Below are 27,284 nucleotides of genomic sequence, written 5' to 3'. Positions count from 1 at the left end.
AGAAAGCAAGTGGAGCCCAGTGGCTGGACAAAGAGGAGTGGTGGGAGGCAACAGCCAGGGAACCCCCAAGGGAAACCCCCAAGGAGGAAGGCTCAGAGCCTGGGGATTAGTGGCGGGACACTGGGGAGAGGTCAGAGGGAGCAGAGTGGGAGGAGCAACTGGATGCTGTAGGGGCAACAGGGTTTAGTGAGCAGGAAGAGCCTGTGACAGGGTGTTCAGACTCCAAGGGGTCAAGAGGCTGCAAAAGAATCCAGGGAGTCTCCCTCTCCTGCTGCAACAAACTCCCCTCCCTGCTGGTCTCCAATAACACAGAGAATAATGAGGATGGGGGCAGAGCAGAGGTCAGAGACGCACAGACACAGATGGCTTTGAAAATGACTGGGAGAGGAGGAACCTTAGGAGGGATGGAAGGCAGCTGCCCCATAGGGGCAAGACCTGCTTGGAAGTGTTGCTGAGTTGCATGCCATTTCGAAGAAAGAGTTAACTTCACTGATGACAGAGTCCTGAATCTTTCAAGCTGACCTGCATCTGACTCCAGCCCTGACACTCAGTGCCGCTTTCCTTCTCTGCCCTAGGTGGTGGTGTCTATCCAGGTGGCGCCTATCCAGGAGGTGTGTATCAAGGAGGTGTCTACCCAGGTGCCGGAAGCCCTGCAGCGGCAGCTGCTGCTTATAAGGCAGCTGCCAAGGCTGGTGAGTCAAGGCTGCAGGTGTCTCTGATGATTATGGAGGTTCTTCTGCCTGCCTACTCCGTGGGACACAGAATCCGCGCTCTGGCTGCCTCTCTGCCCCACAATGCAGCCATTGCTTTGCTGGTCTCCCCTCCTGATATTTTCCCCTTAGAAGGCAATTCCCAAACAATCCCTCGGTGGTTATGTTGGGCTGTCGCAATACAGAGATGCAGTCCTTTGAGGAGGCTTCCCATTCTAGTTATTCGAATGCCTTCTCTCTTTTTTTTAAATGATATTTATTAAAGTTTCAGAAAAGGTTACAAAAATAAGAAAAAGAAAATACAAAATACAAAATACAGAAAAATAAAAACAATTAAAAACAAATCAATCTTTCCATGTCTTGTCTTTCATTTACTTGTTTCCCTGACCTCCTCACACCTCCCTTTTTTGTATTCCAGTTCAGTTAGTTAATTCAGCAAATCCTTTCCCTCTTTGTTTTTATCTTAATCCTTTATCTTAATATATTATAACTTTAGATTATCACCTGTTAACAATCCATTTTTACATACTCCTTTGTAACATTGCTGCTAAAACCACTTAACTTCATTCCGACATCATTCTAATTTTGCAGTATTTCTGTAAATAGTCTTTAAATTTCTTCCAATCTTCTTCCACTGACTCTTCTCCCTGGTCTCGGATTCTGCCAGTATTCGAATGCCTTCTCTGCACCAGAGGATGCCATCGCTTGTGGTGCAGGGACATAGCAGAACAGGCAGCCTCTTGTAGGCTTCTGGATAAGTCCCTGTTCTGGACAGCAACTCACCCAGAAGCACAGGGAATGTGCTCCTCTGAGAGCAAGTGATTCCTGCTTTTAGGCACTCAGAAAATAAATATTTTGGGTGAGGGAGAAGGCGGCTTTCTGAAATGTGATCATGGCTGCTCCAGCTATGACAACAGGGTCTGAGTTCCTGAGACTCTGTTTGTGTTGTTCCTTAAACAGGCGCTGGGGCTGGTGCAGGTACTGGTGTAGGCGTACCTGGAGCTGGCGTGGGTGTACCTGGAGCCGGTGTAGGCGTACCTGGAGGCGGCGTGGCTGTACCTGGAGGTAAGCTATTTCCACAGGGTATGTTGCCTTGATCTCCTCGCACCCCAGAGACTTAGGAACACTGGAGAGAGAATTGGCCCATCTAGTTCAGCCTTGGTCTAGAGAGGAGACGTGGCTTGGAAAATGCCCACAGAGGCCTGGAAAGCCACATTCAGCCCCCAGGCCTGAGACTCTCTGGCCATCCTAGGGCAAGTGATGTGATATTTCTCTTTCTTTGTCTCCCTCCCGCAGGTGGCGTCTTGCAACCAGGAGCTGGCGGGGCTGGCGTTGGGGCCAAGCCTGGCAAAATCCCTGGTAGGTCGAAGGCTGCCCAATCTAAAATCCAGGGGCAACTTGGGGAAGAGCCAGATGTTTTTGTAGCAGACAGGGAAGAAATCTGTGCAGTCTGGTGTGTGAGCTGGAATGCAGCCGGTCCTTTGAAATGGTCACTTCTCCGAATTTTGTGATGCAGATCTCCACCCAAAAGTTTTGTATCCAAAAATAGTGTATCCGTTAGGAGAAAATGGGCACCAAGATCAATGTGTTTGTGAAAACAGCATACAAAAAGTATATGGCACAGATTATCTTGATCCAGAACTAGTGTAGTTTGAAATTTCCTTAAGAGTTTGAACAATAGTTATCTCAGCATCTTTTAATCAACTCCTTCAGACCATTTCTTTTTTTAAACAAAAAGTATTTTATGGTTCTTCCACATAACATATAATAAACATAATTTAAAATACAATTACAGTGGTACCTCGGTTTTCGAACGTAATCCGTTCCGGAAGACCGTTCGACTTCTGAAATGTTCGAAAACCGAGGCGCAAAGGGGTGGCTGCAAGTTCAATTGAGAAAACTGAAAAACATGCAGCGGAAGCCGTTCAACTTTCAAGGCACATTCGAAAAAGGAAGCATTTACTACTGGGTTTTCAGCGTTTGAAAACCGAAACGTTTGGCTTCCTAGGTGCTCGAAAACCGAGGTACCACTGTAACAGCAGAAATAGCAGCTAGTCTGTAATTTATTTGAGGGAAAGCATAACAACAGCTTAAAGTTGGAACCACCACTTTATTAAGTTTACTAAGCATATTTAAATTTGTAGCCCGCTAGGTCTCTCCAGAAGTTTCCAATGGTCTGGGGAGGTTGTCTCTATTGATTGCCATGTCTTGCATGGGAGATGAATGGCTGCTAGGATAAAGGCCTCGTCTTGCTTTGAGCCGCCCTGACCTGGAAGGTTAATTTCTCAGCAACAGACCATACCTGAGCATACCAGGAATCTATTGACAGACCTGTTGCTGGTCACCAACATTTAGCAACTACTGTATGAGCAGCAAAAATGTCAACACCTCCCAGTGAGATACATGCTGATTTGATTCATCTATTATTCCTAGCAAGGGTAACAAAGGAGTTGGATTTATCATTCTGTTACAAATTGATCCCGTTTCTTCAAAGATGGCTAGCCATTTCTGTAGGCTGCATGTTGCAGATGCTCCACTGCCTTGGCTCCATGGCTGGTGCTCACAGTTTGTGCTCTCTCCTCGACAGGTGTGGGGATCCCTGGCGTCTTCCCTGGAGGTGTGCTCCCTGGCACAGGTGAGTTCTGTCCCATTCTGGAGAAGGGCCATAGCTCAGTGGTACGGTCTCAACCTTGTATGCAGAGGGTCCCAGGTTTAGTCCCCAAGGCCATCTCTAGGTATGGCTGGGGATGTCCGCTGCCAGAAACCCTGGAGAGCTGCTGCCAGTCAGTACCAAGTTAGGGGAACCAGAAGTCTGACTCTCAGGGTAAGGCAGCTTCTTCTGTTTAAATCTGCCCTTGATCTGGAACCATGAGGACTGGAATCTTAGCTCAGCTGCCTTGCAGGCAAATGGTCTCAGGTTCAGTCCTTTCATAGAATCATAGAATTGTGGCTTTGGAAGAGACCTCCCAGGGTCATCTAGTCCAACCCCCATCAATGCAGGAATCTCAGCAAAAGCATCCATGACAGATAGCCATCCAACCTCTGCTTAAAAACCTCCAAAGAAGGAGAGTCCACCACTTCTCATGGGAGTCCATTCTGCTGTAGAACAGCTTACTGCCAGAAAGTTCTTCCTGATCTTTAGCCAGAATCTCCCTTCTTGTAACTTGATGCTATTGGTTTGAGTCCTACCCTCCAGAGCAGGAGAAGCTAGTTGCCTCTTCCATGTGACAGCCTCTGAGATATGAGAAGATGGCTCTCCTATCTCCACTAAGTCTCCTTTTTTCCAGGCTGAACATACCCAGCTTCTTCAACCATTCCTCATAGGGCTTCAACTCCGTATAAGGCAGATATCTGTGTTCTCCCATAGGAACTCAACAGTTCAGCACATGGTGTCAAAAGTCAACACATTCTTAGCACATCCCATCCTGTTTCCAGTTTCCAGTTCAGCTGTTGAGTGCATTCAAATAAAGACCCGCATTTGAAGCCCTGCTGTAGTTTTTAAAAGAGTCCAGCATCTTCTGTTCCTCTTTCAGGGATCCGTTATCCTGGTGTAGGAGTCCTGCCTGGCGTTCCCACCGGAACTGGAGTGAAGCCAAAAGTTCCAGGTAAGCCTTCTTTCCCCTCCCCAATGATGGCTTGTATCCATTCCTTGCTCCAGAGAAGGTGGGGTTGGTCACGTTCAGATGGGCTTTGTTTCTCAAATTATTATGGCAGTTTTCATAGGTAGGAAGTCTCCTGCAGCCGACACTCAAGTCGTCCGGTTGCTAGAACAAGCGTAGCCATTGTGGTGCCTCCAGATGTCATTGGACCCCAACTGCCAGCAGAGCTCATGGGAGTTGTAGTTTGACAACATATGGAGGGCACCATGTTGATTACCCTTGCGCTAGAATATGGGCCGTTCCACACATGATGAATGCTCACAACTACAGAACTCCGGCTGTAGTACTTACTTAAGAATATCAGAAGACCCTACTTGGATCAGGCCAGGCACCCAGGGATGGTGATGGGAGTTGTAGTTTGGCAGCATCTGGAGGACCAAAGGTCTCTTGCACTTTGAAATCCACTCTTTTGGCCAAAATGAGCTTTAAATAAAAACTATTATGTGTGATCAGCAAAGAAATGTATTTCACATTCATTCCATTTATATACCCAACCTTCCATCTGAGGAATTCAAGGTGGCACACATAGTTCTCCTCATCCTCATCTTATCCTACCCTGTGAGGTAGGTTAGGCTGACAGAAACGGGCCTAAAGTCACCCATGGGCCTTCATGGCTGTGTGTGGATTTGAACCCTGTTCTCTCCCAGGTCCTCGTCTGACACTAAGCACTAAATCAGGCTTCCTCAACTTAGGCCCTCCAGATGTTTTTGGCCTACAACTCCCATGATCCCTAGCTAACAGGACCAGTGGGCGGGGATGATGGGAATTGTAATCTCAAAACATCTGGAGGGCGGAGGTTGAGGAAGCCTGCACTAAATCTTGCAACACTTAAAGCCTTCTTCCCATTGCATTGAAATGTCTTGACCACCATGTATCACGCTGCTAGTCCTGTGTGTGCAAGGACAGCCACTGATCATTATCTCTTTCCCTTTCAGGGGCAGGAGGAGGAGCTGTCAATGGGATATCTCGTAGGTTATCAAAACACACCTATGCATGTGCCCCATTCCCGACAGAGCTGGGAGGGAAACAGATCGGCCCACCATGGTGGAGTAGGGGGGTGAGAATGGTTGCACTGTGGGAAGCCTCATTTTCTTTTCCTTTGTTGTTCTAGCCTTCGGAGTCTTTGGAGGGCAGCAGCCTGGGCTCCCACTGGGCTATCCCATCAAGGCACCTAAACTCCCTGGTGAGCCCGACACCCAGAACCAAATTGCTGTTGAAAACCCCATTCTGAGAAGGTCCTCTTTACACGATCAAAAGAACACGAGACATATCTCCCCTCACCTCTTGTTTTTGGCAAGCGAACCAGGCTCTGAGTTTGAGTCCTGCCTGAGACTGTTGACTCACTGTGTGTGACTCGTGCAGGTTACCGCCCGCCCCGGCCTCAGTTCTACTTCCATAAAATGGGACCAAAACCCACCCTTGGTTGCAGAGCTGTTCGGTGGCGGTTTGGGTTCCTATAATAAAGGGCTGTAATGCTCGTGTCAAATGTGAAAGGCAAAGGTGAGGAACCTTTTTTCACCTGAGGGGCCACATTCCCTTCTAAGCGGCCTTCCGGGGGCCGTATACCAATGGTGGGTGGAGACAGAAACAAAAGTGGGTGGAACAACAAAGGCTAATTTTAATTAATGGATAATGTGGTTTTTTCTGGGGGGACACAGGGGTACGCATACCCCTAAACATTTTGTGAATCTTTGTACTTTTGTCTATTTAATATATTTATTTTCCCCTGATTTGAACTATAAAATGGTGATTTTCTTGAGTCAAAATGAGAGTATCCCTAAACATTTTTTTTAGAAAAAAGCACTGATAATAGTAGTTCTACCTTTGAACACCAGGCTTGTTTTTACATTTACACACACACACACACACACACACACACACACACTTTCCTTTGTGCAGATAAGTAAGAAACAATATCATCATCATAATTTATTAGTTATACTCCGCCCTTTTGGCTGGGTTTCTCCAGCCACTCTGGGCGGCTCCCAACAGATTAAAGGATTAACAGGGTTCAAGGGCAGATCCTAGCTAGGAAAAATCACTCAAAGAGGGTGCCTAGCAGGGTCGGTAAGGTGTGTGGCCTGGAGAGAGGGGGTGTGGCCTAGTGAAAGTCTCAGGAACCAGATAGTAAGGTTGGGAGAGCATCTGAGCCCGAGGTTCCCATCACTGGTGAAAGGCATCTCATTTCTGTTCTTAATTTGTTTAAATGTATTCAGATGGACAGCTTCTATCTCTAAGGCAGCTAGCCATGGTTTTTAGCGCAAATGCAAACCATCCCTTTAACATATCAGCCATTGTGGGGGTGGGTGGGAATTAATAAAGATATTAAAAACTGGCTCTGCTGAATTAACTTTCTGCTAAGGGGTTAAGGACTCGCTTTGCATTTAGAAGGGCCCCACGTTTAACTCCTGATATCATCTCCAGACTGAAGGGAGCTCTAGTAGGCGGGGAACCAAAGGCCATTCTGTGCTCAATGAGGCAGTGGCATGCAGTTCCTTAGGCTCACATTATGATTTTTTCTTTCTTTTCCAGGTAGCTATTATGGCCTCCCATACGGTGCCGGGAAGGGGCCTTATGGCGGTGAGTTCTCTTAGTCTCAAGTGCCTAGCTTGTGGCCTGGGGGAGATGGGGAGGGGCTGAGGGAAACGGGTGCATTTTGGGGGATGAAAGTACATGGATCTGTGTTTGGGGTGGGCTTCTCCAAGGTTCGGCTCTGGGTACCACAAATGAGGCTGGCTGTACAGGCACCTCAGTGCTACAGATTTCAACTAGTCAGTTTGAAACCTGTTTCACTCTCACGGCTTTTGCGTGAGGACTGCGTTTTTTGAGGGGGGATTTTGAACCCCCTTTGGAAACTCTGTCAGTTGCCATTCAAAACTACAATCCCATAGACGTCCCTTGATTGAGAAGCAGAGCTGATGCCGGCACCAATATCTCAGTGTAGACGTCTAGTTCTTTGCATCAATAAGGAGGAGGGGACTGTACCACATCACTCTGAAGCAATCTGGGGATGGGCAAAAGTACAACAAAAAGTTTCTGATCCTTGGAACCCACATCATCAACCCCCAGCCAATTTCCTCTGGGCTTTGCATTTGGCGGTTCTTCTCCCCTGAAGACTTGACTTCTCTTTGTGGTTCTAGGTGTTGGGCCGGGCGGCGTGTACGGTGGTGCCGGAGGGAAGGCCGGTTACCCAACAGGGACAGGTAAGCAGGTTCCATTAGCACACAACACCAGCGAAGGATGACCCCCAGAGTCTTGGACCCCTTGCTGACACCTCTGTTGCTCTGCACAGTGTAATAAATGAAAATCTGCCCTTATTCCCTTATGGGGGACACAAGAGCCCTTATAGAGTCCTTTGTAGGTTCTCCATCGGTCAGAGGGAAAAACAGAGGCCAACCAGAGAATATTGAGAAGCAAAGCAGCTTGTAAGCCTGATCTTTATTGAACCATTGCAACAGGGTGCCCCCTTCACACACAGGGGAAGGAGGAGGACCCCAAACCAAGGTGTGTCCGCCCTTATATAGACATCTTAAATTGCCAGTCTTGGAGTCAAAGACCACCCCCAGAAACATCATACCTACATCACAGAAAGGGCGGGCTAAAGCAGAAATCTGAGTGGGTTGTTTACCTCATCATCTGAGTGGGTTGTTTAACTCCTGTCTGGCAAGTTACCTGTTAATGTTTACTGGATTGATACCCTGGGGAGCCTGGCTAGTCTTTTGTAATGATAAGTACTTAGTTCCTGAGCCAAGTCACAGGCTCACCCTATTCATACACAGATATACCCTTAGGACAGGATTTGTGAAGGAAAAGGCAATGGGGAGGCTCCTCCATTTGACCTTGCAGAGAAAACACCTGGTCAGCCTGGGAGTCAAAATGGCTCCATAGCTGTGCAGCTTCAGACAAATGGCCTATATATCTATGTACATGTTTGCTTGGTACATTTATGAACCTTTATTATATACATAAGACCTTAATTTGTTTATTTCAGCAGACGGAAATCAACACATGCTTAGCCAACCTGGTGCCTCCAGATGTTGTTGAACTACAACTCTCACAGCCCCAGCCAGCCTAGCCAGGCTATCTGGGGCTGATGGGAGTTGGAGTCCAAAATGGCCTGGCTGGCTGAGACTGATGGAGTCAAACAACTTCCCCAGGTTGCCAAAAGGCTTGGCTCCAGTGTGTTACTTGGTTTGGATCCTTGATTTCTGAAGCCAGTAAGCTGGAAGGGATATCTGTGCTTTGTGTCCTGAAGATTCTAGCAACGTGGCCACATCGCTGAAGCTCTTTTTGTTCTTTTTGCAGGAGTGGGAGCTCAGGTAGCCGCTGCAAAAGCAGCTGCCAAATATGGTGAGTGACACCATGCTGGAGGAGCCCATATGTAGCCATTCTCTTAAGCCCAGGCTCTGGCTGGCCCCCATTCACTCCTCTTTCTTTCTTTCTTTCTTTCTTTCTTTCTTTCTTTCTTTCTTTCTCCGAAGGTGCTGGAGCTGTGCCTGGGGCGGTCGGAGTCCCTGGCGCTGGGGCCCTTGGAGGAGGCTTGGTGCCCGGTGCTGGTGTCCCAGGAGCAATAGGTAAATGACCTTGGATGGGTAATAGGCAAACAGTTTTGTAGAGTTAATAGTCAATGCCTTTGGAGGAATGATAGATAAGCATCTTTTAATGGGCAATAGTAAACACATTGGTTTGTATGTATGTATGTGGGTTTGATTTTTTTCTTTCTTTTAGGTTCTTTATATTTTGACAAAGTAATAATCATAAATAAAAAAGAATAAGAATGTGCACCCCACCGCCGAGACCATTCCATTGTAACTATCCAACCTCCCGAAATTTCAACACCTCTTGCAGCGGTTGGGCCCCTTTCTGTATTTCGTGCAGCTGTCAATAAATTTGTGAGCAAGTCCTTCACAGCCTGCGAGGCTTCTTTTCTTTGTTTTTGTAAGTCACCTTGAGTTGCCCCTGCAAGAAAAAGCAACTAATAAATTAAATTAATAAAAATAAATAAATAAATAAATAAATAAATAAATAAATGATACGGATAATGATGAATGCGCTAGGTGAGTGCCTTTGCTGTCATTGTGGCCAAAAGATTCTGCAGTTGTGCTCTTCAAAAACAAGCCCATCCAAGTTGGCCAGGCGAAAGGAATGGCTCTCACTTTCTCTCACCCTTTTTCACTGCAGGTGCAGGTGGACCAGCGGCGGCAGCGGCGGCAGCAGCCAAAGCAGCAGCCAAAGCAGCAGCTTACGGTGAGCTGTTTACCCAATTGCTCGATAAAACAGCCCAGAAATCACAGGATTTCTGCAGTGCTTAAAACAAACAGAAGCCGTAAAGGTAGAAATGCAAGTTCCGTCAATAGGTACAGTAGAGCTTACCGAGAATGCCTGCTGAAATCAAAAGGTCTTTGCCAAGTGCCTGAAATTCAACAGGGAGGAGGCGGCTTGCCTTATCTAAGCTCCACAAAGTCGGTTCCACAATCCTGAGGCTGATATGGAGAATGTGGCTCTCTATGAAAGTTGTTGTTCTCTCCTAACACTAGAACTCACAGGCATCCACGTGGGCAGATTCAGGACAGAGAAAAGAAAGTCCTACTTCATGCAGCACAGAGTTAAACTATGGAACTCGCTTCCGCAGGAGGCAGTGATGGCCAAACTGAATGGCTTTTTGAAAAAATCAGAAAGATTAATGGAGGAGAGAGATATCAATGGCTACTAGCCAGGGTGGCTCTGTCTACAGTAAGAGGCAATATGCTTCTGAATAATGCCAGATGTTGGGAGTCACAAGTTGGGAGAGTTTTTGTGGCACTCAAGTCCTGCTTATGGGCTTCCTTTGGGGGCATCTGGTGGGCCACTGTGACAGCATCATGCTGGGCTCTGTTGGGCCACTGAGCCGTCCAACAGTCTCTTCTTATCTTCTTATAGATATGAGCCAGGCACCTGAGCCAAGGGCCACCACGAACAGAGAACCCCTTTCCCTAAGATCTCAGTGACTGGGCAAGGATATATGGAATCAGGTGGTCCTTAAAGCATCCAAATTGTTGAGGGCCTTTTAATTTAATCCGGACTCTTTGAACTCGGCCTGGTAGCCAGTGCAAAATTGATAGGGGAAGGGGTCCAGTTTGGAGTGGGGGGAAGGGTACGTAACCCTTCCCCCACCTGCCATCTCACCCACTGTACTCTCTCTATCTGCTTTTGTGAAGTAACAGCAGGAAACTCTCCTTCCTAAGCTACTGATGAGGTCCTAAGCTACTGAAGGTAATGGGGCCTTTATAAGTCCAGCTGTCTTTTGTCAACAACACATTGTTGCTGTTTTTTGTGTTGAATATACGCTATATGATAATTTATGGACCTAATAGGTATCTAAAGCCATTTCCACATAACAAAATATGTATTTTATCATAAAATACATATTTTATGCAGGCACCCTATATATAAAAATGAGCAAACCAAGAGAGTGGGGCCCTAAGCTATAGCTTGTTTAGCTGATACGTAAATCTGGCACTGATTTCAACTCTCCCCACGCTTCGCTCCAGATTGCATCTCTTTCCTCCTGCTCTTTAAGAGGCCTGCCAAAGACGTGGATCCCCAAACCCAGATTTTTTGTGTTTTCTAATGGAAATTTCATTCCTGCCACTCAACGCCCTCTTGCGTTTGGATTCGTGAATCCAGTTTGGATTTAGGGCGGGTGAGAAATCTTGCCCCAATTGCACAGAAGCAAGGATAAGTGCACTATCAAGAATGGATCCATGCCAGTGCTTCTTGAGTGCTGAGAATAAGATCTGATTTGGGGGTGGGGTGGATCTTCTGGACAGACTCCAGCTCCAAAGGTGTGAGCTCAGCCAGGCTGGAGCCCCAACACACACACACACACACACACACACACACACACACACACACACTTTTGTGGAGTCCTTAGTAACTCTTCCCCCTGCCTCAACCATTGCACACCCAGCCGCACCTGATCTGCTCCAGAGAGTGATAGCGGCCTGGCCTGGCCTGGCCTGGTTTTCCTGGGATCGTCCCAGAACACCATCTGGTTTTGATTGGAAGCAGGCGGCCAGCGGGGAACTGTGCAATTTTGGGATTGAAGAAAAGCCACAGTCGAATCAGGTTTCGCTGGAGTGTGTCTGCAAGGAAGAGAGGGAGAGAGAGAATGTACTCCTTTTCCAGCTTTTGCTGCGCTTAGTAACCTTCCGCCCTGTGATTGGTTAGGAGCGAGGGTGCCAGAGCTTCATGGATCATCTCTATCCACACCACATTGGAGCTTATTGTGGGGGAGGGAACTTCCAGCGTTGAAGTTGGGGCACTTTAGTTGCTGGAGTAACTTGTCTCCACAGCAAGACCACAGACCAAAATCCGGTGTTCTTTTCTAGTCACTTCACCTCAAGAAGAATAGTGTAGAGTTGAAATAAAAAATTCCTTCCAGTAGCACCTTAAAGACCAACTAAGTTAGTTCTTGGTATGAGCTTTCGTGTGCATGCACACTTCTTCAGATACACTGAAACAGAAGTTGCCAGATCCTTCTATATAGTGAGAAGGTGGGGAGGGGTATTACTCAGAAGGGTGGTGGGAATGGGAGATTGGCAGATAGCTGAGATAAGCCTGTTGACGACTCTTAATGACTGCAATAGGTCTTACAGGAAAAAGCAAGGGGTGAGAAGGTGAAAAATGGCTTAGTCATGTATAATGAGATAAGAATCCAATGTCTTTGTTCAGACCAGGTCTCTCCATGGTTTTAAGTTTGGTAATGAGTTGCAATTCAGCAGCTTCTCTTTCCAGTCTATTTCTGAAATTCCTTTGTAGTAAAACAGCTACTTTGAGATCTTGTATAGAATGTCCTGGGAGATTGAAGTGTTCTCCTACTGGTTTCTCTGTTTTGTGATCTGTTTTGTATCTGTAAGTGTGGAGTTGGAAAAGGTTGAGGAAAGGGCAACTGGGGATGGAGCGAATCCCCTTTGAAGAACAATTTCAGCACTTGGGACTTTTAAGTTTAGAGAAAAGGCGAGTAAGAGGCGACATGATAGAGGTTTCTAAAATCATGCAATGCGTGGAGAGAGTGGCAGAGAAGTTTCCCTTTCTCTCTCATAATAACACTAGAACGACAATGAATCTGAATGTCGGAAGATTCGGGACAAGATTAAGGAAGTCCTTCACGCAACGCAAAATGAACCTGTGGAACTCCCTCCCACAGGAGGCAGCGGTGGCCACCAACTTGGAGGGCTTGAAAAGAGGATTGGACCAATCCATGGAGGAGGAGAGGGCTATTGATGGCTGCTAGCCAGGATGGCTCTGCTCTGCCTCCATAGCAAGAGGCAGCAATGCTCCTGAATTCCAGTTGCTGGAAAGATAGGAGGAGAGAGGGCTGTTGTGCTCAAATCCTGCTTGCAGGTCTCCCATAATGAGCATCAGGTTGGCCATTGTGAGAACAGGATGCTGGTCTGGATGGGCCCTTGGCTTGATCCAGCTGTGCACTTATTATGTTCTTGTACTATGTTTAGCCCTGCATTTGCAAGGCATCGTCCTCGTATAGAGGGGCTTTGGCAGAGAGCAACTTATGACAGCCCTGAAGTGGCAGCTACTCCCTGTTTGTTTTTAGCCCAGAGGTGGGTGGTGGTGGTTTGGATTCTCAGCCACCCCCTCCCCCTGTGAAGCACCCCTTGAGGTTGAAACAGAGGCTGGTTCAGCCTGAGTCTAACTCTCAACTTCATTCTGAAGCCTTGCACTCCATTGACCTGGGTGCAGAAATGTGGCGGATTTAAATATGTTAAAACTGATGCATATGCAAATGTGTTTTTGCTCACAAGTCCTGAGTTAGAAAGTGCATGAACTGTTTATGCTGTAATCTTTTTTTTTTTTGCAGTGGTGGGGTGCGGGAGAGATAGGCTACAGTGAAATTTTAGATTACTCCATTGATTCCTTATGGGTACCTACATTCCCAAAGGAGTTGGAGACGGGAGGGTCTGCTGAAACCAGAAGTTCAGACTGTGTGATGTTCCACATGCTTTTAGCTCTATGGCCCAAGCAGAGTTGGGATCCCACAGAAGAGGGAAGCTGCCATCTAGTGGATCAGTCTGGCTACAACACACATGTGATTCTACGGGGTGTTGAACTGCAGATGACAGATGGGGGGGTTGCCTCAATTCAAGACCAGATTAACCCTTCACTTTCCATATAGCCAGAAATGTTGACGTGGTGGTAGGAATCATAATTCATTGTGGAGCAGCAAAAAGCCCCTCATGTCACGTATAGATAATCCTATGAAAGGGATTCCAGTGATCTTGCCCAGTGGCGTAGCGTGGGGGGTGCAGGGGGGGCCGGCCGCACCGGGCGCAACATCTGGGGGTTAGGGTTAGGGTGCGCAAATCCACGGGTTAGGGGCGCAAATCCATGGGTTAGGGGGCGCAAATTACTTGCCTTGCCCCGGGTGCTGACAACCCACGCTACGCCACTGATCTTGCCCATTGGGCTGCTTTGGCTATTTAAAATGTTTGGGTTTAAACTGAAATACGTCACTGATGTACTCTTTCACGGCCGTTCTTCCACTTTAAGCCTCAGTGAGATTTGCATATGGGGAGGCACGTGAAGGTTTGCTGTATATCTTAGACACCCCCCCAAACTACCTCTGTAAACCCAGTGGCATACCCTCCAACATTTCTCAGATGAAAATAGGGACATTCTATTCTACATCAAGAGGCTTCTCCCGTGTTTGATCTCCTGCACTCATATATTTCACATACACCTATACATCGGTCACCTTGAGACAATTGCAACCTTTAAGCCTAGCCTACCTCACAGGATTGTTGTAAAGAAAAAATGTGTGAGGGAAGGGGTCATGTACAGCCGCTTCAACAGATCAGTGGAATGGAATAGAATGGAATGGTAGCTGTAAGCTGCTTGGGCGTGAAGGAGAGGAAATGGAAAACAGGGACATTCCATGATCAAATCAGAAAGTGGGGTGGCTTCTGTCATTCCGGGACTGTCCCTGGAAAATCGGGACACTTGGCGGGTATGCAGTGGTTCCCGGACATTTTTGGGGCTTGCCTCTTTGGTGCCATAAACTAAGCTCCAGTGCCCTCTATTCTATAAAAAACACATGATTCAGAACAGTGGTTTGCATGAGCCCCTAAGAAATATAATAAAACAATGAAAGAGTCACAATTAATCATGCCTTTATTCAAAATCCAATTGAAAGTTGTTTCGTTTAATTAATTCAACAAAATGGATTAATTTTATCCAGGGTGCGACTCCCCAATACCATTCCAGAGGACAGCTGTGTTTCTGGCAATTTTTTACTCTCCTCTCCTCTCTCTTTCCCCAGGTGGCCGAGTTCCAGGGACGGGCATCGGTGGCGCTGGTGTCCCAGGGGTTGGGCCAGGTGGCGTAGTTCCTGGCGCCACACCTGGTGTTATTGGAGTCGGCCCAGGAGGAACTGGGGTAGGAGGTATGTGTCACAGAGTGGGGGGGGGGGCAGATGAGGAAGGTGAAGTCAAATTGGAGGGATTTGATCCTGTTTGCACATTCGTAATCTGCTTTTCGTGACTTACGAAACACAGACCCCCATCCTTTAAAATTTGCATTCCTCTGGCATTTGCAGTGCATTTCTTCAGCTGAGTTACGTGTACAAAAATGCACGTACTGGAATAACTGTGCGTATAACTATGATTCTTAATTCATTTCCTGCTCTTCACCCCAAGGTCCCAGGGCAGGTTACAGCATTAAAGCACAATGACAAAAGCTATTTTAAACAATTATAAGGGTACCTGCTTTACCTCCTATTTCTGAGACCTATCTTCCTGTTTTCTCTTTGGCAGGAGTGAGTCCCGCCGCAGCAGCAAAAGCAGCAAAGTATGGTAAGATCCTGAGTTGTTGAGTCACAGTTTTTGGTGGGGTTTGAGATGGCGGGCATGGAGGGATCCTGCCTCAAGTGTACTCCACAGCACTGGGCACACCAGGCAACCCCCTTAACATCCTTGTGCCCATTTCAAGTTTCATGTCTCAGAGGCGAAGAATAGGTGGGGGATCCACTTGGGTCACTAGTGAAATACCGCTACTCATCATTTTTTCACTTACCCAGCAATGGGGAGGGGAGCCCACTTTCCAGCAAAGATCTTCCACTGCAGCCAGCCCAAAACAGATCCAAATAATCGGTGTCATCCAAAACCTCCTGGATTAATAGAATTGTAGATTTGGAAGGGACTCTCAGGGTCATCTTAGTCCAGCCTCCTGCAAGAGTTAAGGGGTGGAGACATCGCCACTCACTCTTGCCCCAGAATGGCAAATTCAGTCCCTGGCAGGACTTAACCCAAATCAGCTAGATCCAGGCTGGGTTTCTTCTGAAGGGGCCAAACGATGACCTCCTTTAAGGGAGCTGGACAGTCCCTCAAAGAGGCAGTAGCCACCTCCAGGGTCTAAATTGTGGATCTTTGGCTGCTTTTAATGGTGGGGATCTGATGAGCTGGTTGGAACTGGCCTGGCTCTCAGATTCATTTCTTCTGTCTCAGGTCTTATTCCTGGTGCTGGTGTTGGTGGAGTTCCTGGTGCTGGTGTTGGTGGAGTTCCTGGCGCTGGAGTTGGTGGCGTTCCTGGTGCTGGCGTCGGTGGAGTTCCCGGTGCTGGAGTTGCTGTTCCAGGTGCGTTTACATGAGAAGGTAACAACATGGGACCAGTTTATCTGCAAGATCACTTTGATTTGCAGAACTGGCACTGCTGCAAGTGCCACATAATACCCGTTACGTGTTTGCAAGAAAATTCATTTTTAGCATGGCAGCACCTACACTTGGGAACTCCCTGCCTTTTGACACAAGGCCAGCGCCTTAACTGCACTCTTTTCAGTGCCTGCTAAAAACATCTTTTGTTCAAGCAGGCCTGTGCAGACATGTAGAAATCTGCTGTGTCTTTTAATACTTTTTTTTTAGCATATTGGAGATGTTATCTTTTGAATTTTTAAAAGAGTTGTAGAGGGTGTTGGTAAAGTTTTCTTTAATTTCATGTTTATAATGTATATAAAACAGAACAATGATATTGACAGATGAAAATTGAAATGAGAAACTACAAGACAGACACACAGAATGAGTGCAGTTGCACACAGGTGAAAAGAAAGCAAGTTACAAGTAAATAATATCAGCGTTATATGATAACATAGTTCCAGATTTCTGCTGTGGGCTGCCTTGAAAATGATGGTTTCGCTGTATATATAATAAAGGAATGGCAAATCATATTAAAAGCACCTGGGCGTGCTAGCCCCTATGGAAATCTACAATACGCTTAATTTTCCCCATTATAGTTATATTCCAGAGTGGGTGGTACCAAGCATCCAGTATAAGATTTTGGGTCGTCCCCCCATTGTGTTTCCTATTCGAGCTGCCAAGGTCATAAGTAAGACCAATTCTTTTGGCAATATATCTACACTGGTATCATCAGAAATACAGTGGTAACTCGGGTTACATACGCTTCAGGTTACATACGCTTCAGGTTACATACGCTTCAGGTTACAGACTCCGCTAACCCAGAAATAGTGCTTCAGGTTAAGAACTTTGCTTCAGGATGAGAACAGAAATCGTGCTCTGGCGGCGCGGCGGCAGCAGGAGGCCCCATTAGCTAAAGTGGTGCTTCAGGTTAAGAACAGTTTCAGGTTAAGTACGGACCTCCGGAACAAATTAAGTACTTAACCTGAGGTACCACCGTATTCAGCAACTTAAAGAGTTGTTTTTACCGGTAATTCTGTTGTTTGACTCACTTTGTAAATCACTTAGGGTTCTGTTTTTAAAACCAAGCAGTGCATAAATGAAATAAACAAGGTAGCTCCAGGAGTGCACGGGTGCCGTGGCTGGCTAGCCCCTTGACTCATTTTTGTCTCTGCCAACAGGAGCTGGAGTGTCGGCAGCAGCGGCAGCAAAGGCAGCGGCAAAGGCGGCCGCCTACGGTAAGCTGAGCATCCTCCTCCTGTCCCAACAGCATTGAGGCTGCTGGATAAATCAGGGCAGGCCGAGCCAAGGCAGGAAGGAATGGAAAGATCTCTTTAGGGAAACAGAACATGGGCTTGACTGTTTAAGAAAATCAGGCGATTATGAAGCAGCACTCCAGACAGACCACCTGATGCCACTGAATATATTACAGAAAACCCATAAAGTCTAGAGCAGGAGCAAGGAAGTTTTTTCAGCCCTTCTGTTTCAGGAAACTTGGGGGGGGCGTATGCCAGAGGTAGGCAGGGCCAGAGGCAAAGGTTTCAATCTGCAAGTTTTAGTCCTTTTGTGTGTGTGTTTCTATTATTATTTAAACTTTTTGAAACCCTTAATTTCCTTAGAGATAATTTTACTGTTTTTCCTTTTTTGTAAGCCGCTCTGATGGTTGGCTTTTGTTTTTTTACAATCAAGCAGTGTATAGATCTTATGAAATAAGTGAATAAATAGAAATGGGCTACACATGTAGATTTTTGCTAGTTTCTACACACTCTCACGCAGCCCTCTCTGTCCTCCATGTGGGGGCAAGCAAACATGCATTGCCGAGACAAAAAGCTCTTGAGGAGGGTATGAAGGCCCCGCTAACCATGCCAGGCTAGACAAAGCCAGGAGCAGCAGGTCTCGATGGATTCACAGAATTGTAGAATTGAAAGTGACCCACAGGGGCCACCTAGTCCAATTCCCTGCAACGCTGCAATCACAGCTCAAGAATCCCTGATAGGCGGCCATCCAACCTCTGCTTAAAAACCTCTCCAGGACTTCAAAGTCCACCACCTTCCAAGGGAGTCCGTTCCACTGTCAAACAGCTCTAACCCTCAGAAAGTTTTTCCTAATATTGAGTCAGAATCTCCTTTCTTATCATTCGAATCCACTGGTTCAGGACCTCCCCTCTGGAGCAGCAGAAAAGAAGTTGGCTCCATCTCCCAGGGGGCGGCACTTCAGGTATTTGAAGGTTTGCGGCAAATGGCTAATCTGACCTCTTGTTTGTCATTTCCTGCAGGGACTGGTGTGGTGCCTGGCTATGGTGCCATTGGTGGTGTGGCACCTGGTGGAGTCATACCTGGTGGAGTTGCACCTGGTGGAGTTGTACCTGGTGGAGTCGCACCCGGTGGGTTAGGTAGGTTCCCCCCTCTGTGGGAAGTCAATGCCTTCTCAAGGGAACAGAGCGGCTCATCCCGAAACCTTGGTCTTTGCAATAACATGGAGGCTGCTCCTGCTCTGTGGAACAGCGTCAAGATGGGACAGACACCCACTCTCTGCATTCCCTGAAGACAATGGGAGATGTGAGGCAGTTGTGTGTTGGGGGGGGGGAGGTTCCTGGCAGGCTTTCACAGCTGGATGAAAAGGGTCTCTACTATGAGTGCGCACCACCCACTGCTCAAAAGCATCCAGGGTCCTGGAAGGATGGGAGGAGAATGGTAGATGGGCTGGGCTGGGAAAGAGCTTTGGCTAGTGGCCAAGGTGGTCAACCACTGCCATCAGACCTGGTGCGGGTGGTCCTGCTGACACCTCTCTCCTTCTCTCTCTCAATTCTCAATTCTCAGTGCCAGGAAGCCCCGCGGCCGCTCAAGCCGCAGCAAAAGCAGCCGCCAAAGCAGCCAAATATGGTAAGGAGGGCCACTGTGGTGTGTAGTGGTTAGAGTGTCCGACTAGGACCTGGGAGACAAGGGTTCAAACCCCTGTTGGTGGTGGAAGCTCACTGGGTGACCTTGGGCCAGCCACAATCCTTCAGCCTGATCTGTCTCACTGGGTTGTTTGTGGGGATTAAATGAGAAGGGAAAGAACCATGAATGCCGCTTTGAACTCCTTGCAGGAAAGGTGAGATATTAATGTAGAAAATAAATAAATATCAAGACTTCCAACCAGCACAGGAGATAAGGATGGCAAAGGAGATGCGGATCAGTTTTTCTTTAGCCTCGCAAATAGTAGTTGTGCACAAATGCATGACGCTCTTGGATTCCTGTCGTAAAAAATATTGACACTCTGGAGACACAGACAGAGATGCTCGTGGAGGCTGGTCTATTAGGACGAAGAGGGTGCTGCCCCACTGCCCTGAGCCAGCCCCACCCTGCCTATCTTCTTCAATTACAACCTCTCCATCGGGTGGCTCTGCCTATCAGCTTCCTCCTCCTCCTCCTCCTCCTCCTCCTCCTCCTCCTCCTCCTCCATTGTAGGGAGGAGGAGGAGAAAGCCAGGCGTTGGCTCCACCCGTCATTGGCTCTAGCGCCACCTACTGGTAGGCTCCCTGCCTTCTGCCCTACCAATCCTGATGGACACCACTGGGGCAGGCCCTTCCCCCTTTTGATGATGTAGCCTCATTTCAAGAAGACACGGAAAACATCAGTACGAATGCAACTGGCGTTAGGAGGTGAGCAGGCTGAGCAGGGAGCCTGCAATACCCTCTCCTAGTTTTGATCTAAATGTTTTCCTCTGAGGACATTGGCTCCACCCAGGTGCTGTTCTCAGGGTGTGGTGGGGCTCAGGACCATTTTCCAAAAGTGTGCCTTGCTCCAACAGGAGCAGGAAGAGGCGTTGGCGGCGTTGGTGGCGTTGGCGGCGTTGGTGGAGTCGGCGGCGTTGGCGGAGTCGGCGGCGTTGGCGGAGTCGGCGGCGTTGGCGGAGTCGGCGGCGTTGGCGGTGTTGGTGGTGTTGGCGTTGGTGGTGGTAAGCAGCCATTAAGTGCCAACAACTTAGAATTTTATCTTGTTTTATTTGGGGCATGGAGATTTCCAGGTGGCTCCATGCAGGGCAGAAGCTTCCTGAGCAGTTCACAACACAAAATGAACGTGAGCCAGCCCAGAGAGATGCTTGTGGGAAGCCAAAATAATGATGAAGGTTTTTTAAATGAAAACAAATTTATTTCCTCAGCAGCAGCAGCAGCCCCGGTTTAGATGGCTGCACACAGCTGCTGCTTTTAACTTCTTAAAGCAATGCATACTAGCTGACTGCACATCTCAAGTTGTGTCAAGGACTGGGTGGATGAGGCAGAGTGGTGGAAGCCACTTGCCCAAGAGCCCCCAAGGAAGGCACAGAAGAAGATGACTTAGATCCTGGGTCCTGGTGGCAGGATACTGGCTGCAACTAAGAGGAGGGGACAAGCTGGGAGGTACTAGAAGCAGGAAGCTTGAGGTATCGTGAAGAGGCAGAAGCAGGCTGGTGGCCCAGCACAGGGCAGGGGAATGAGCTTCCCAGTTTGGATGAAGGCTACAACAGAGGAGAGCCAGACCCTTCATCTCTCCCACAGCTCCATCATGCCAGCCTCTCTGCTGATGGCTCTCTGGCTCCACTTACTCCTAGAACGTGAAGGACGTTACGTATTGCTGAGCAACAGGCTAGGCAGGCACAGAGAGAGGCTCCTGGGGCTTGCTGTAGCAGAAGATTGCAAGGGAGGAGCCCTGACTCGGAGGGCTAGATAGTAATGGAGGGGCTGCACACCAGTTCAAGCAACTTCTTCATGGGGGGGTGCCTTTATGAGCCTCCTTGTATCCCCCCCCCCTTTCCTTAATAATGAAACTAACTGCACATTAGCCTCATGTCTCCCCCTCTGACCTGTGAATGACCTGATCTTTCTATCAGCCCCCTGACAAATTGCTGGAAACCACAGGAGGATCTTGCGCTCAGATCCCGCTGGAGGGCTTCCCATGGGGGCATCTGACTGGCCACTGTGGGAACAGGAAGTTGGGCTAGGGTCATCTTAGTTCTTATGTCGTGGTGTCCCAATGGGTTTGGCCCTAATCCTGACTCCTTCTGTTCTTCCGCTAGTTCCTGGGGGAGCAGCGGCAGCTAAAGCAGCAGCAAAGGCAGCTAAATACGGTGAGTCCCCATTGCACCCGTCCTGATCTCATATCCCCTGCCTAATCAAGTTCTTCCCTGCCCCTCTGCGCATCCTGGCCCACTGCCCCATAGTGCCAGCCAGTGAGCTTTTTCCCAGATGCAAAAACATGATATCATCTCTGAAGCATCCCACATTGCCATGATTCAGATTGTAAACTTTCTGGGGCATGAGGCCTTAGTTGTGTGCTCACCGTTCATTTAAAACACCTTCAGAACACATTCCCACCTGGAGAATCCTGAGAACTGTAGTTTGTCCCTCACAGAACTACAGTTCCTCACACCCTTAACAAAGCACAGTTCCTAGGTTTCTTGAACTGGCCCAGTCATGATGGAGCAGAGAATCATAGGATTATAAACTTCGGAGGGGACTCCAAAGGCATTTGGTCCATCCCCCCCTCCCCGCAGTGCAGAATTCACAGCTAAATGGGTGGTGGTGGTGGAATTTGGTCAAATTTTGCCCCTAATTCCAACCTCTTTGTAGGTCGTGGGGCAGGTGTCTTTCCTGGTGGTGGAACAGGCGTCTTGCCAGGGGGCGGAACAGGCGTCTTGCCAGGGGGAGGCGTTGTGCCAGGTGTTCCTGGAGCAGGTAAGGGACCCCCTCAGCTACTCCTCATCCTCTGATCTTGGGGAATTGGCACTGGACAAGATTCCCAGTCCAGTTTTGCTGTGCACCAGAAGAGATCCCTGGGCATTGGGGCTCTGACACAGATTGTTTCTCCTTATCTCACAGGAATCCCCCAAACTGGACTGCAACCAGGGGCCAAGCCACCTAAATATGGTACGTATGAGTCCCTGTCAGGGAAATGGGCAAGACGTAAGTAATAATAATCATAATGATAGTACTGGAAGTTCTGCCTAGCCACTCACCTGCCCACACCTCACCCAAAAAACAAAAACAAAACACCCAAAAAACAAAAACAAAATAGTCACAGGAGATCTAGCTATCTGTTGATAAAAGGAAACCCATCTTCACGCAGCACAGAATTAAACGTGGAACTCCCCACCACCACAAGAGGCACTGATGGTCACCAAACTAGAGGGCTTTAGGATTGGGTCAATTCATGGAGGAGGAGGGGGCTATGAATGGGTACAAGTCACGATGGCTATGCTCTGCCTCCACAGTTAGAGGCAGCAAAGCTTCTGGATACCAGTTGCTGGAAGTCTTTGCGGGGAGCAGGGGAGAGGGCGCGTGTGCTCCTGTTTCCCACAAGAGGCATCTGGTTGGCCACTGTGAGAACAGGATGCTGGACTGGATGGACCTGATCCGGCAGACGCTTCTTATGAGTTGAAGAACTGGGAGACATGGGAAGTGTCTGGTCGGCAGTGGGGAGAAATGCCTTTGATAAACCAAGACTCACTTTTTCTCACCCCAACAGGTGTGCCAGGAGCTGGGCTGGGTGGCTTTGGCGTACCAGGTACGATGCTGCGGACCCAAGGGGAGGGAGGGGAGAAGAGGGGCCTCCACACAAGACAGGGCATTCTTTGGGACAAGATGGACAGCTCCATGGCTCATCCCTTGTCCTGGCTACACATCCGAAATCACTTGGGGGCTGGGCTGTGGGGCTTGGGAGCATTCCAAGCAGTCATAGGCTGAATAACTTCAGTATCCTCCATGTTCCTTTATTTACTCTATGGGTTCTCCACATATAGCTTATTTCTAATGAACCGTGAGGTTGGGTTTATGACTGAGCCACTTTTTCTGGCAGGCTTTGGTGGACGAGGAGGCTATGGGGTCCCCGGCGCAGGGGGAGCGGGCCTTGGTGGCGCTGGAGCTGGAGGTGCGTAGAGATCGTTCAGCCAGAGCACTGGGAAGGAAGCCCCCAATGTTGTGCTCTGAATTTGCGGGTGGTGTGAGGGGACTTTGCAAGATGTCTCGGTGGCCTTACCCAGTGGTGGCCTCAGTGAGTTGACCCTCTGCTTTGTCGTTGCTACCAGCCAGAGCCTGCAAGGAAGCGGGCAGTGGGATCTGCTAACTGTTGTAGTTACACCCTGTTGTAGCTACTCCTTGTTTTTAGCAACTATTCGTTGTAGCTACTCCTCATCCTCACCCCTGTTTCCCCCTCCCCTGCTCACCACCCCTGAGCCAGAGTCTGAGCCAGAATTATGACAAAGCAGGAGAATGAAGCTCTCTTCATGGAGGAAGATGAATACCAAAAGCTATTTGCCTCTTTTGGGGCAGCCCATTGGCATTTTGTACTGGTACCTACAACACCTTTCTCAATATAGAAGTACCAGCACCACATTTTTCTTACCCGCCCCCCCCCAAAATAGTACTGGATATACCACAAATGTTACAGCCCCAATCTGCCTCCTACAGTCCTATTTCGGGGGCCCTGCCTCCAGCTCCCCTAGCCTGCCCATGCCCTCTGAGGCAGCCCCACCGCTCCCTTGAGGTCAGCAGGCCACAAGCCTGACTTCCAAGACGAGCTTCTAATTTCCCCTCATGCTCTCTTGCACAGGGCTGACGTACCCAGGAGCCGGTGGCAAACCTCCCAAACCAGGTATGAGCAAAATGGGACCACGTGGTGGAGTTGGGTAATGGCGGAAGGCGAGTGGCGGAGCTCAGTTTCCCTCAGAACTCTCCAGATTGCACCAAGGTTCAAGGCAGAGATTGGGGACCTCAAATGCGGCCCCCATACCTCTTAGGACTGGCCCAAGGCCACGCCCCTCCTTGCCCTGCCCTGCACCCTCTTTGAGTGTCGGTGCCTGGCTGGAATGTGTCCTTGGAAGGTCATAAAGCCTCTTCGCTTGCCTGGATAGAGGAAATGTGTGTATAAATATCTGACTTTCAAATGACTGGGAGACAGCCAGGCATAAAATGGCAACCCTCACATCTGTAGCCCCACCCCTTTCTGCCTTTGGCTCCGCCCACCACTGGGAGCGGCCCTCACAAATTTGCTCATGAGGCAACACGGCCCCCGGGCTGAAAAGCCTTCTTATTTGTTTCATATCATTTCATAAAATTTATATACCACATGACTGTACACACACACACACACACACACAACCCTCAAGGCTGTGTACAAAAGAGCTAAAACAATAAAGTTATTGATAAGGAAAAATGGCAAGAATGATTTAAGGCACCTGGAAAGTTAAAATAAGAACAGACTAAAAATGGATTAAAACTCTTCACCCATGATGTAAAATGGTGGAGCCTCATAAAGGACAAATTTACCCTAATGGAGGTTCCTACCCCCATGGGAAAAAAATAATTTGGGATTGTATGTTTGACCGAAGTCTTGGGATTTCATAGAAGGACCCCCCACCCAAAAACAGCCTTCAACTGCCCTAAGGATGCAACATTGAATCTGGACACGTACATTTCAGACTTTCAGTGTATTGCGATATTGAACAGGGCGTTGCCAGAGTTGTGTGATACACACCCCAATTTGACCTTCCTCAACAACATCTATTCTGATCAAATGTCTTCTTATTTCTATCACAGGTTATGGTGCTGGCATTCCACAAGTTGGTGAGTTGATGAACTAAATTCCCTTTATTATATAATGTGTATGCATGTGTGTGTGTGTGTGTGTGTGTGTGTGAGAGAGAGAGAGAGAGAGAGAGAGAGAGAGAGAGAGAGAGAGAGAAATTATAGAACAAAGTTCAATAATGCTGTCACTGCGAGACAAATTTGGTTTCAATAAAAATGCTAAGTCTTTTTAAAAAACAACAACAACACACCTAATGTTACATTATTATGCTTTGTAGCCAAGATCATTAGACATCCAACATGCTTGCTTGTCAAGAAAAAAGAAAGAAAGGGAAATAAATAAACAAAAGAAAAATGACATATGAAGCAGAACAGGAGCGGCTTAGTGAGGCGAGAAACTCACAAAAAACACTGTAAAGTACCATGAATAGATTAAAAGGGGAAGCTATCTTAATTTACATTGTCATTCAAAAAATGCTAAGTCTAAATGATGTTAAATAGAGCTTTTAAGCAGAAAGAGAAAATAAAATAGAGGAACCCCCCCCCTCTCTGATGGTTTGATAAAACAATAATGTTGTAACAAGTTATGTAACAGAATTAAAATTAAAAATAACACCAAAACTCAGCAGCTACATTAGTATCAGTAGTAAGACTTCCACTCGTTCTCTAGAACAGGTAAAAAATAAGGTTAACTCCTTTTTATTTTAAGCACCTTTATCGGGGGTCACCAACCTTCTTATATATTTATGTATTTGTATGATTATTTAATGCATTTATATGCCACTCCTTTCTCCAAGGAGCTCAAAGTGGCTTACAAACAATAATTAAAAACAGATCTCAGAACCCATTTAGAATGGGCCATTAAAATCCAGTTTGCCCTGCCAGCAACCCAGTTGGCCAGCATCGCCTGCCTCTCCGTTTCCAAAGCTCTGTCGAAGCAGGAAGGCCTTAGCCTGCTGGCGGAAGGATAACAAGGAGGGAGCCAGACAGACCTCTCCTGGGTGGGGATCCCACAATCTGGGAGCAGCCACAGAAAAGGCCCTGTCTCTTCAGTGCCTCTGATGTTGATGGGACCGAGAGAAGATGCTCACTCAAGGATCTGAGCATCCAGGTGCAGAGCATCCTATCTTTCTGGTAGCCTGGCCCCAAGCTGTATAGGAATGTGTGAACTGATTCCACCCAACTGATGAGAGGGGACAGATGGGTGGGAGAAGAAGAAGAGGAGGAGGAGGTGTGGAAACCTGCAAGGGGTTGGACTAGACCCTTGGGGTCCCTTCCAACTCTATAATTCTATGAACCAGGCTTGTGGAATTCCTGCAATATTGAAGCTTTTCTGACTCTCTCTCTCCCACCCATTTTTTCTCCATTCTAGCGGGCGGAGCTGGCTATGGTTATGGTTTGTCTCCTATTTACCCAGGTATGTTAATAGGGGGCGGGGGGTGTGTGAGTTCAGTTCCTGAAAAACCCGGGTGCAGGGAGAAAGCAGTGGCCTTGTGGATGATACCCACAAAGGAGCTGAAACAGACCAGGGGAGCAGTCAATTTGGGGGCAAGCAGGTGGTCTTCAGTGGGGTCATCTCCCTCATAAGGTATGCCTTACACCCTGTCACTGGTACCAGTTCATAAGAACTTAAGAATCTAAGAGCCTGTTGGATCAGGCCAATGGCCCATCTAGTCCAGCATCCTGTCTCCACAGTGGCCAACCTGACGCCTGCGGGAAACCAGCAAGCGTAAGATGCCTTGCTCCCACAGGAGGTAGTGATGGCCGCCAGCTTGGATGGTTTTGAAAGATGCTTGGTCCATTCATGGAGGGGGGAAACTAACAATGGCTACTAGCCATGATGGCTTTGTTCTGCCTCCATGGTTGGAGGCAGCAGAGCTTCTGGATATTAATTGCTGGAGACCACAGGAGAGGAGAGGGCTCTTGTGTTCGAATTCTGCTGTCATGGACTCGCTGGCTGCAGAGGAGTGGTACGAGGTGCCAGCGGGGGAACCCCCAAGGGAAGACGTCTCAGAGCCAGGGGATTGGTGGTGGGTCAGAGGGAGAAGAGGGAGCAGACGAGGAGGAGGAGGTGTCAGGGCTGAGGAGGTAACAGGGTTTAGTGAGCAGGAAGAGGCTGTGGCAGAGAGCAGTCCAGAGGCAGAGGCAGAAGCAGAAGCGGAGGCTGGAGAGGAGGAGGGCCAAGAGGCAGAGTGGAGGCAGGCTGCTGGAGAAGCCAGGGAGTCTCCCCCTCCTGCTGTGACCAGCTCCCCTCCCCACCGGTTCCCCAGAACCAGAAGAGGTATAAAGAGGGCGGAGGAAATACAGGGAAGACGACAAAGCCTCAGATCACTTGGAAAGAACTTAGGCAGCTGTGGGAAAGCAGGGATCTTCAGTCCCCACAACTGCCTCCTTGGGGGAAGCTCTATTAGGAACAGCTCAGTGGCGTAGCATGGGTTGTCAGCACCCAGGGCAAGGCAAGTAATTTGTGCCCCCTAACCCGTGGATTTGCGCCCCCTAACCCGTGGATTTGCGCCCCCTAACCCCCAGATGTTGCGCCCGGTGCGGCCGGCCCCCCCTGCACCCCCCACGCTACGCCACTGGAACAGTTGCTGTGCTCACTAGGCCAGAGCTGTTCAATTCCTTTGAATAAAGAGTTAACTTCATGGACACCTTGTGAGTTATTGCTGACTTGTTCCCTACTCCTGCCTTG

The 27,284-nt window shown here is 48.3% G+C and overlaps 1 protein-coding gene across 14 annotated transcripts in view; it reads left to right on the top strand.

The window, feature by feature from the left end:
• The window catches only part of ELN (elastin), a 60,536-nt gene that overhangs the window by 30,764 nt on the left and 2,488 nt on the right, over nt 1-27,284 (top strand). For 4 of the 14 annotated variants that reach the window (XM_083479265.1, XM_083479266.1, XM_083479253.1 and 1 more), the window contains 27 exons: nt 576-692; nt 1,671-1,775; nt 2,007-2,069; nt 3,298-3,345; nt 4,244-4,315; nt 5,305-5,337; nt 5,481-5,552; nt 6,902-6,949; nt 7,510-7,572; nt 8,675-8,719; nt 8,851-8,943; nt 9,551-9,616; nt 14,685-14,807; nt 15,178-15,216; nt 15,868-15,996; nt 17,232-17,288; nt 18,326-18,442; nt 18,870-18,932; nt 19,843-19,989; nt 21,088-21,138; nt 21,641-21,745; nt 21,890-21,937; nt 22,536-22,574; nt 22,866-22,937; nt 23,619-23,660; nt 24,605-24,631; nt 25,965-26,009. In XM_083479265.1, coding sequence (XP_083335391.1) covers nt 576-692; nt 1,671-1,775; nt 2,007-2,069; nt 3,298-3,345; nt 4,244-4,315; nt 5,305-5,337; nt 5,481-5,552; nt 6,902-6,949; nt 7,510-7,572; nt 8,675-8,719; nt 8,851-8,943; nt 9,551-9,616; nt 14,685-14,807; nt 15,178-15,216; nt 15,868-15,996; nt 17,232-17,288; nt 18,326-18,442; nt 18,870-18,932; nt 19,843-19,989; nt 21,088-21,138; nt 21,641-21,745; nt 21,890-21,937; nt 22,536-22,574; nt 22,866-22,937; nt 23,619-23,660; nt 24,605-24,631; nt 25,965-26,009 — 1,929 coding nt within the window. Of the gene's footprint in view, nt 1-551; nt 693-1,670; nt 1,776-2,006; nt 2,070-3,297; nt 3,346-4,243; nt 4,316-5,304; nt 5,338-5,480; nt 5,553-6,901; nt 6,950-7,509; nt 7,573-8,674; nt 8,720-8,850; nt 8,944-9,550; nt 9,617-14,684; nt 14,808-15,177; nt 15,217-15,867; nt 15,997-17,231; nt 17,289-18,325; nt 18,443-18,869; nt 18,948-19,842; nt 19,990-21,087; nt 21,139-21,640; nt 21,746-21,889; nt 21,938-22,535; nt 22,575-22,865; nt 22,938-23,618; nt 23,661-24,604; nt 24,632-25,964; nt 26,010-27,284 lie in introns of all 14 variants that reach the window. The other 10 variants (XM_083479255.1, XM_083479264.1, XM_083479263.1 and 7 more) reach the window with 8 other exon arrangements.

Source organism: Podarcis liolepis (assembly GCF_965112155.1).
Source record: "Podarcis liolepis genome assembly, chromosome: 16".
NCBI classification, from domain to species: domain Eukaryota; kingdom Metazoa; phylum Chordata; class Lepidosauria; order Squamata; family Lacertidae; genus Podarcis; species Podarcis liolepis.
The sequence above is the reverse complement of the archived record's forward strand: the minus strand, read 5'-3'. Positions and strand labels throughout refer to the sequence as shown.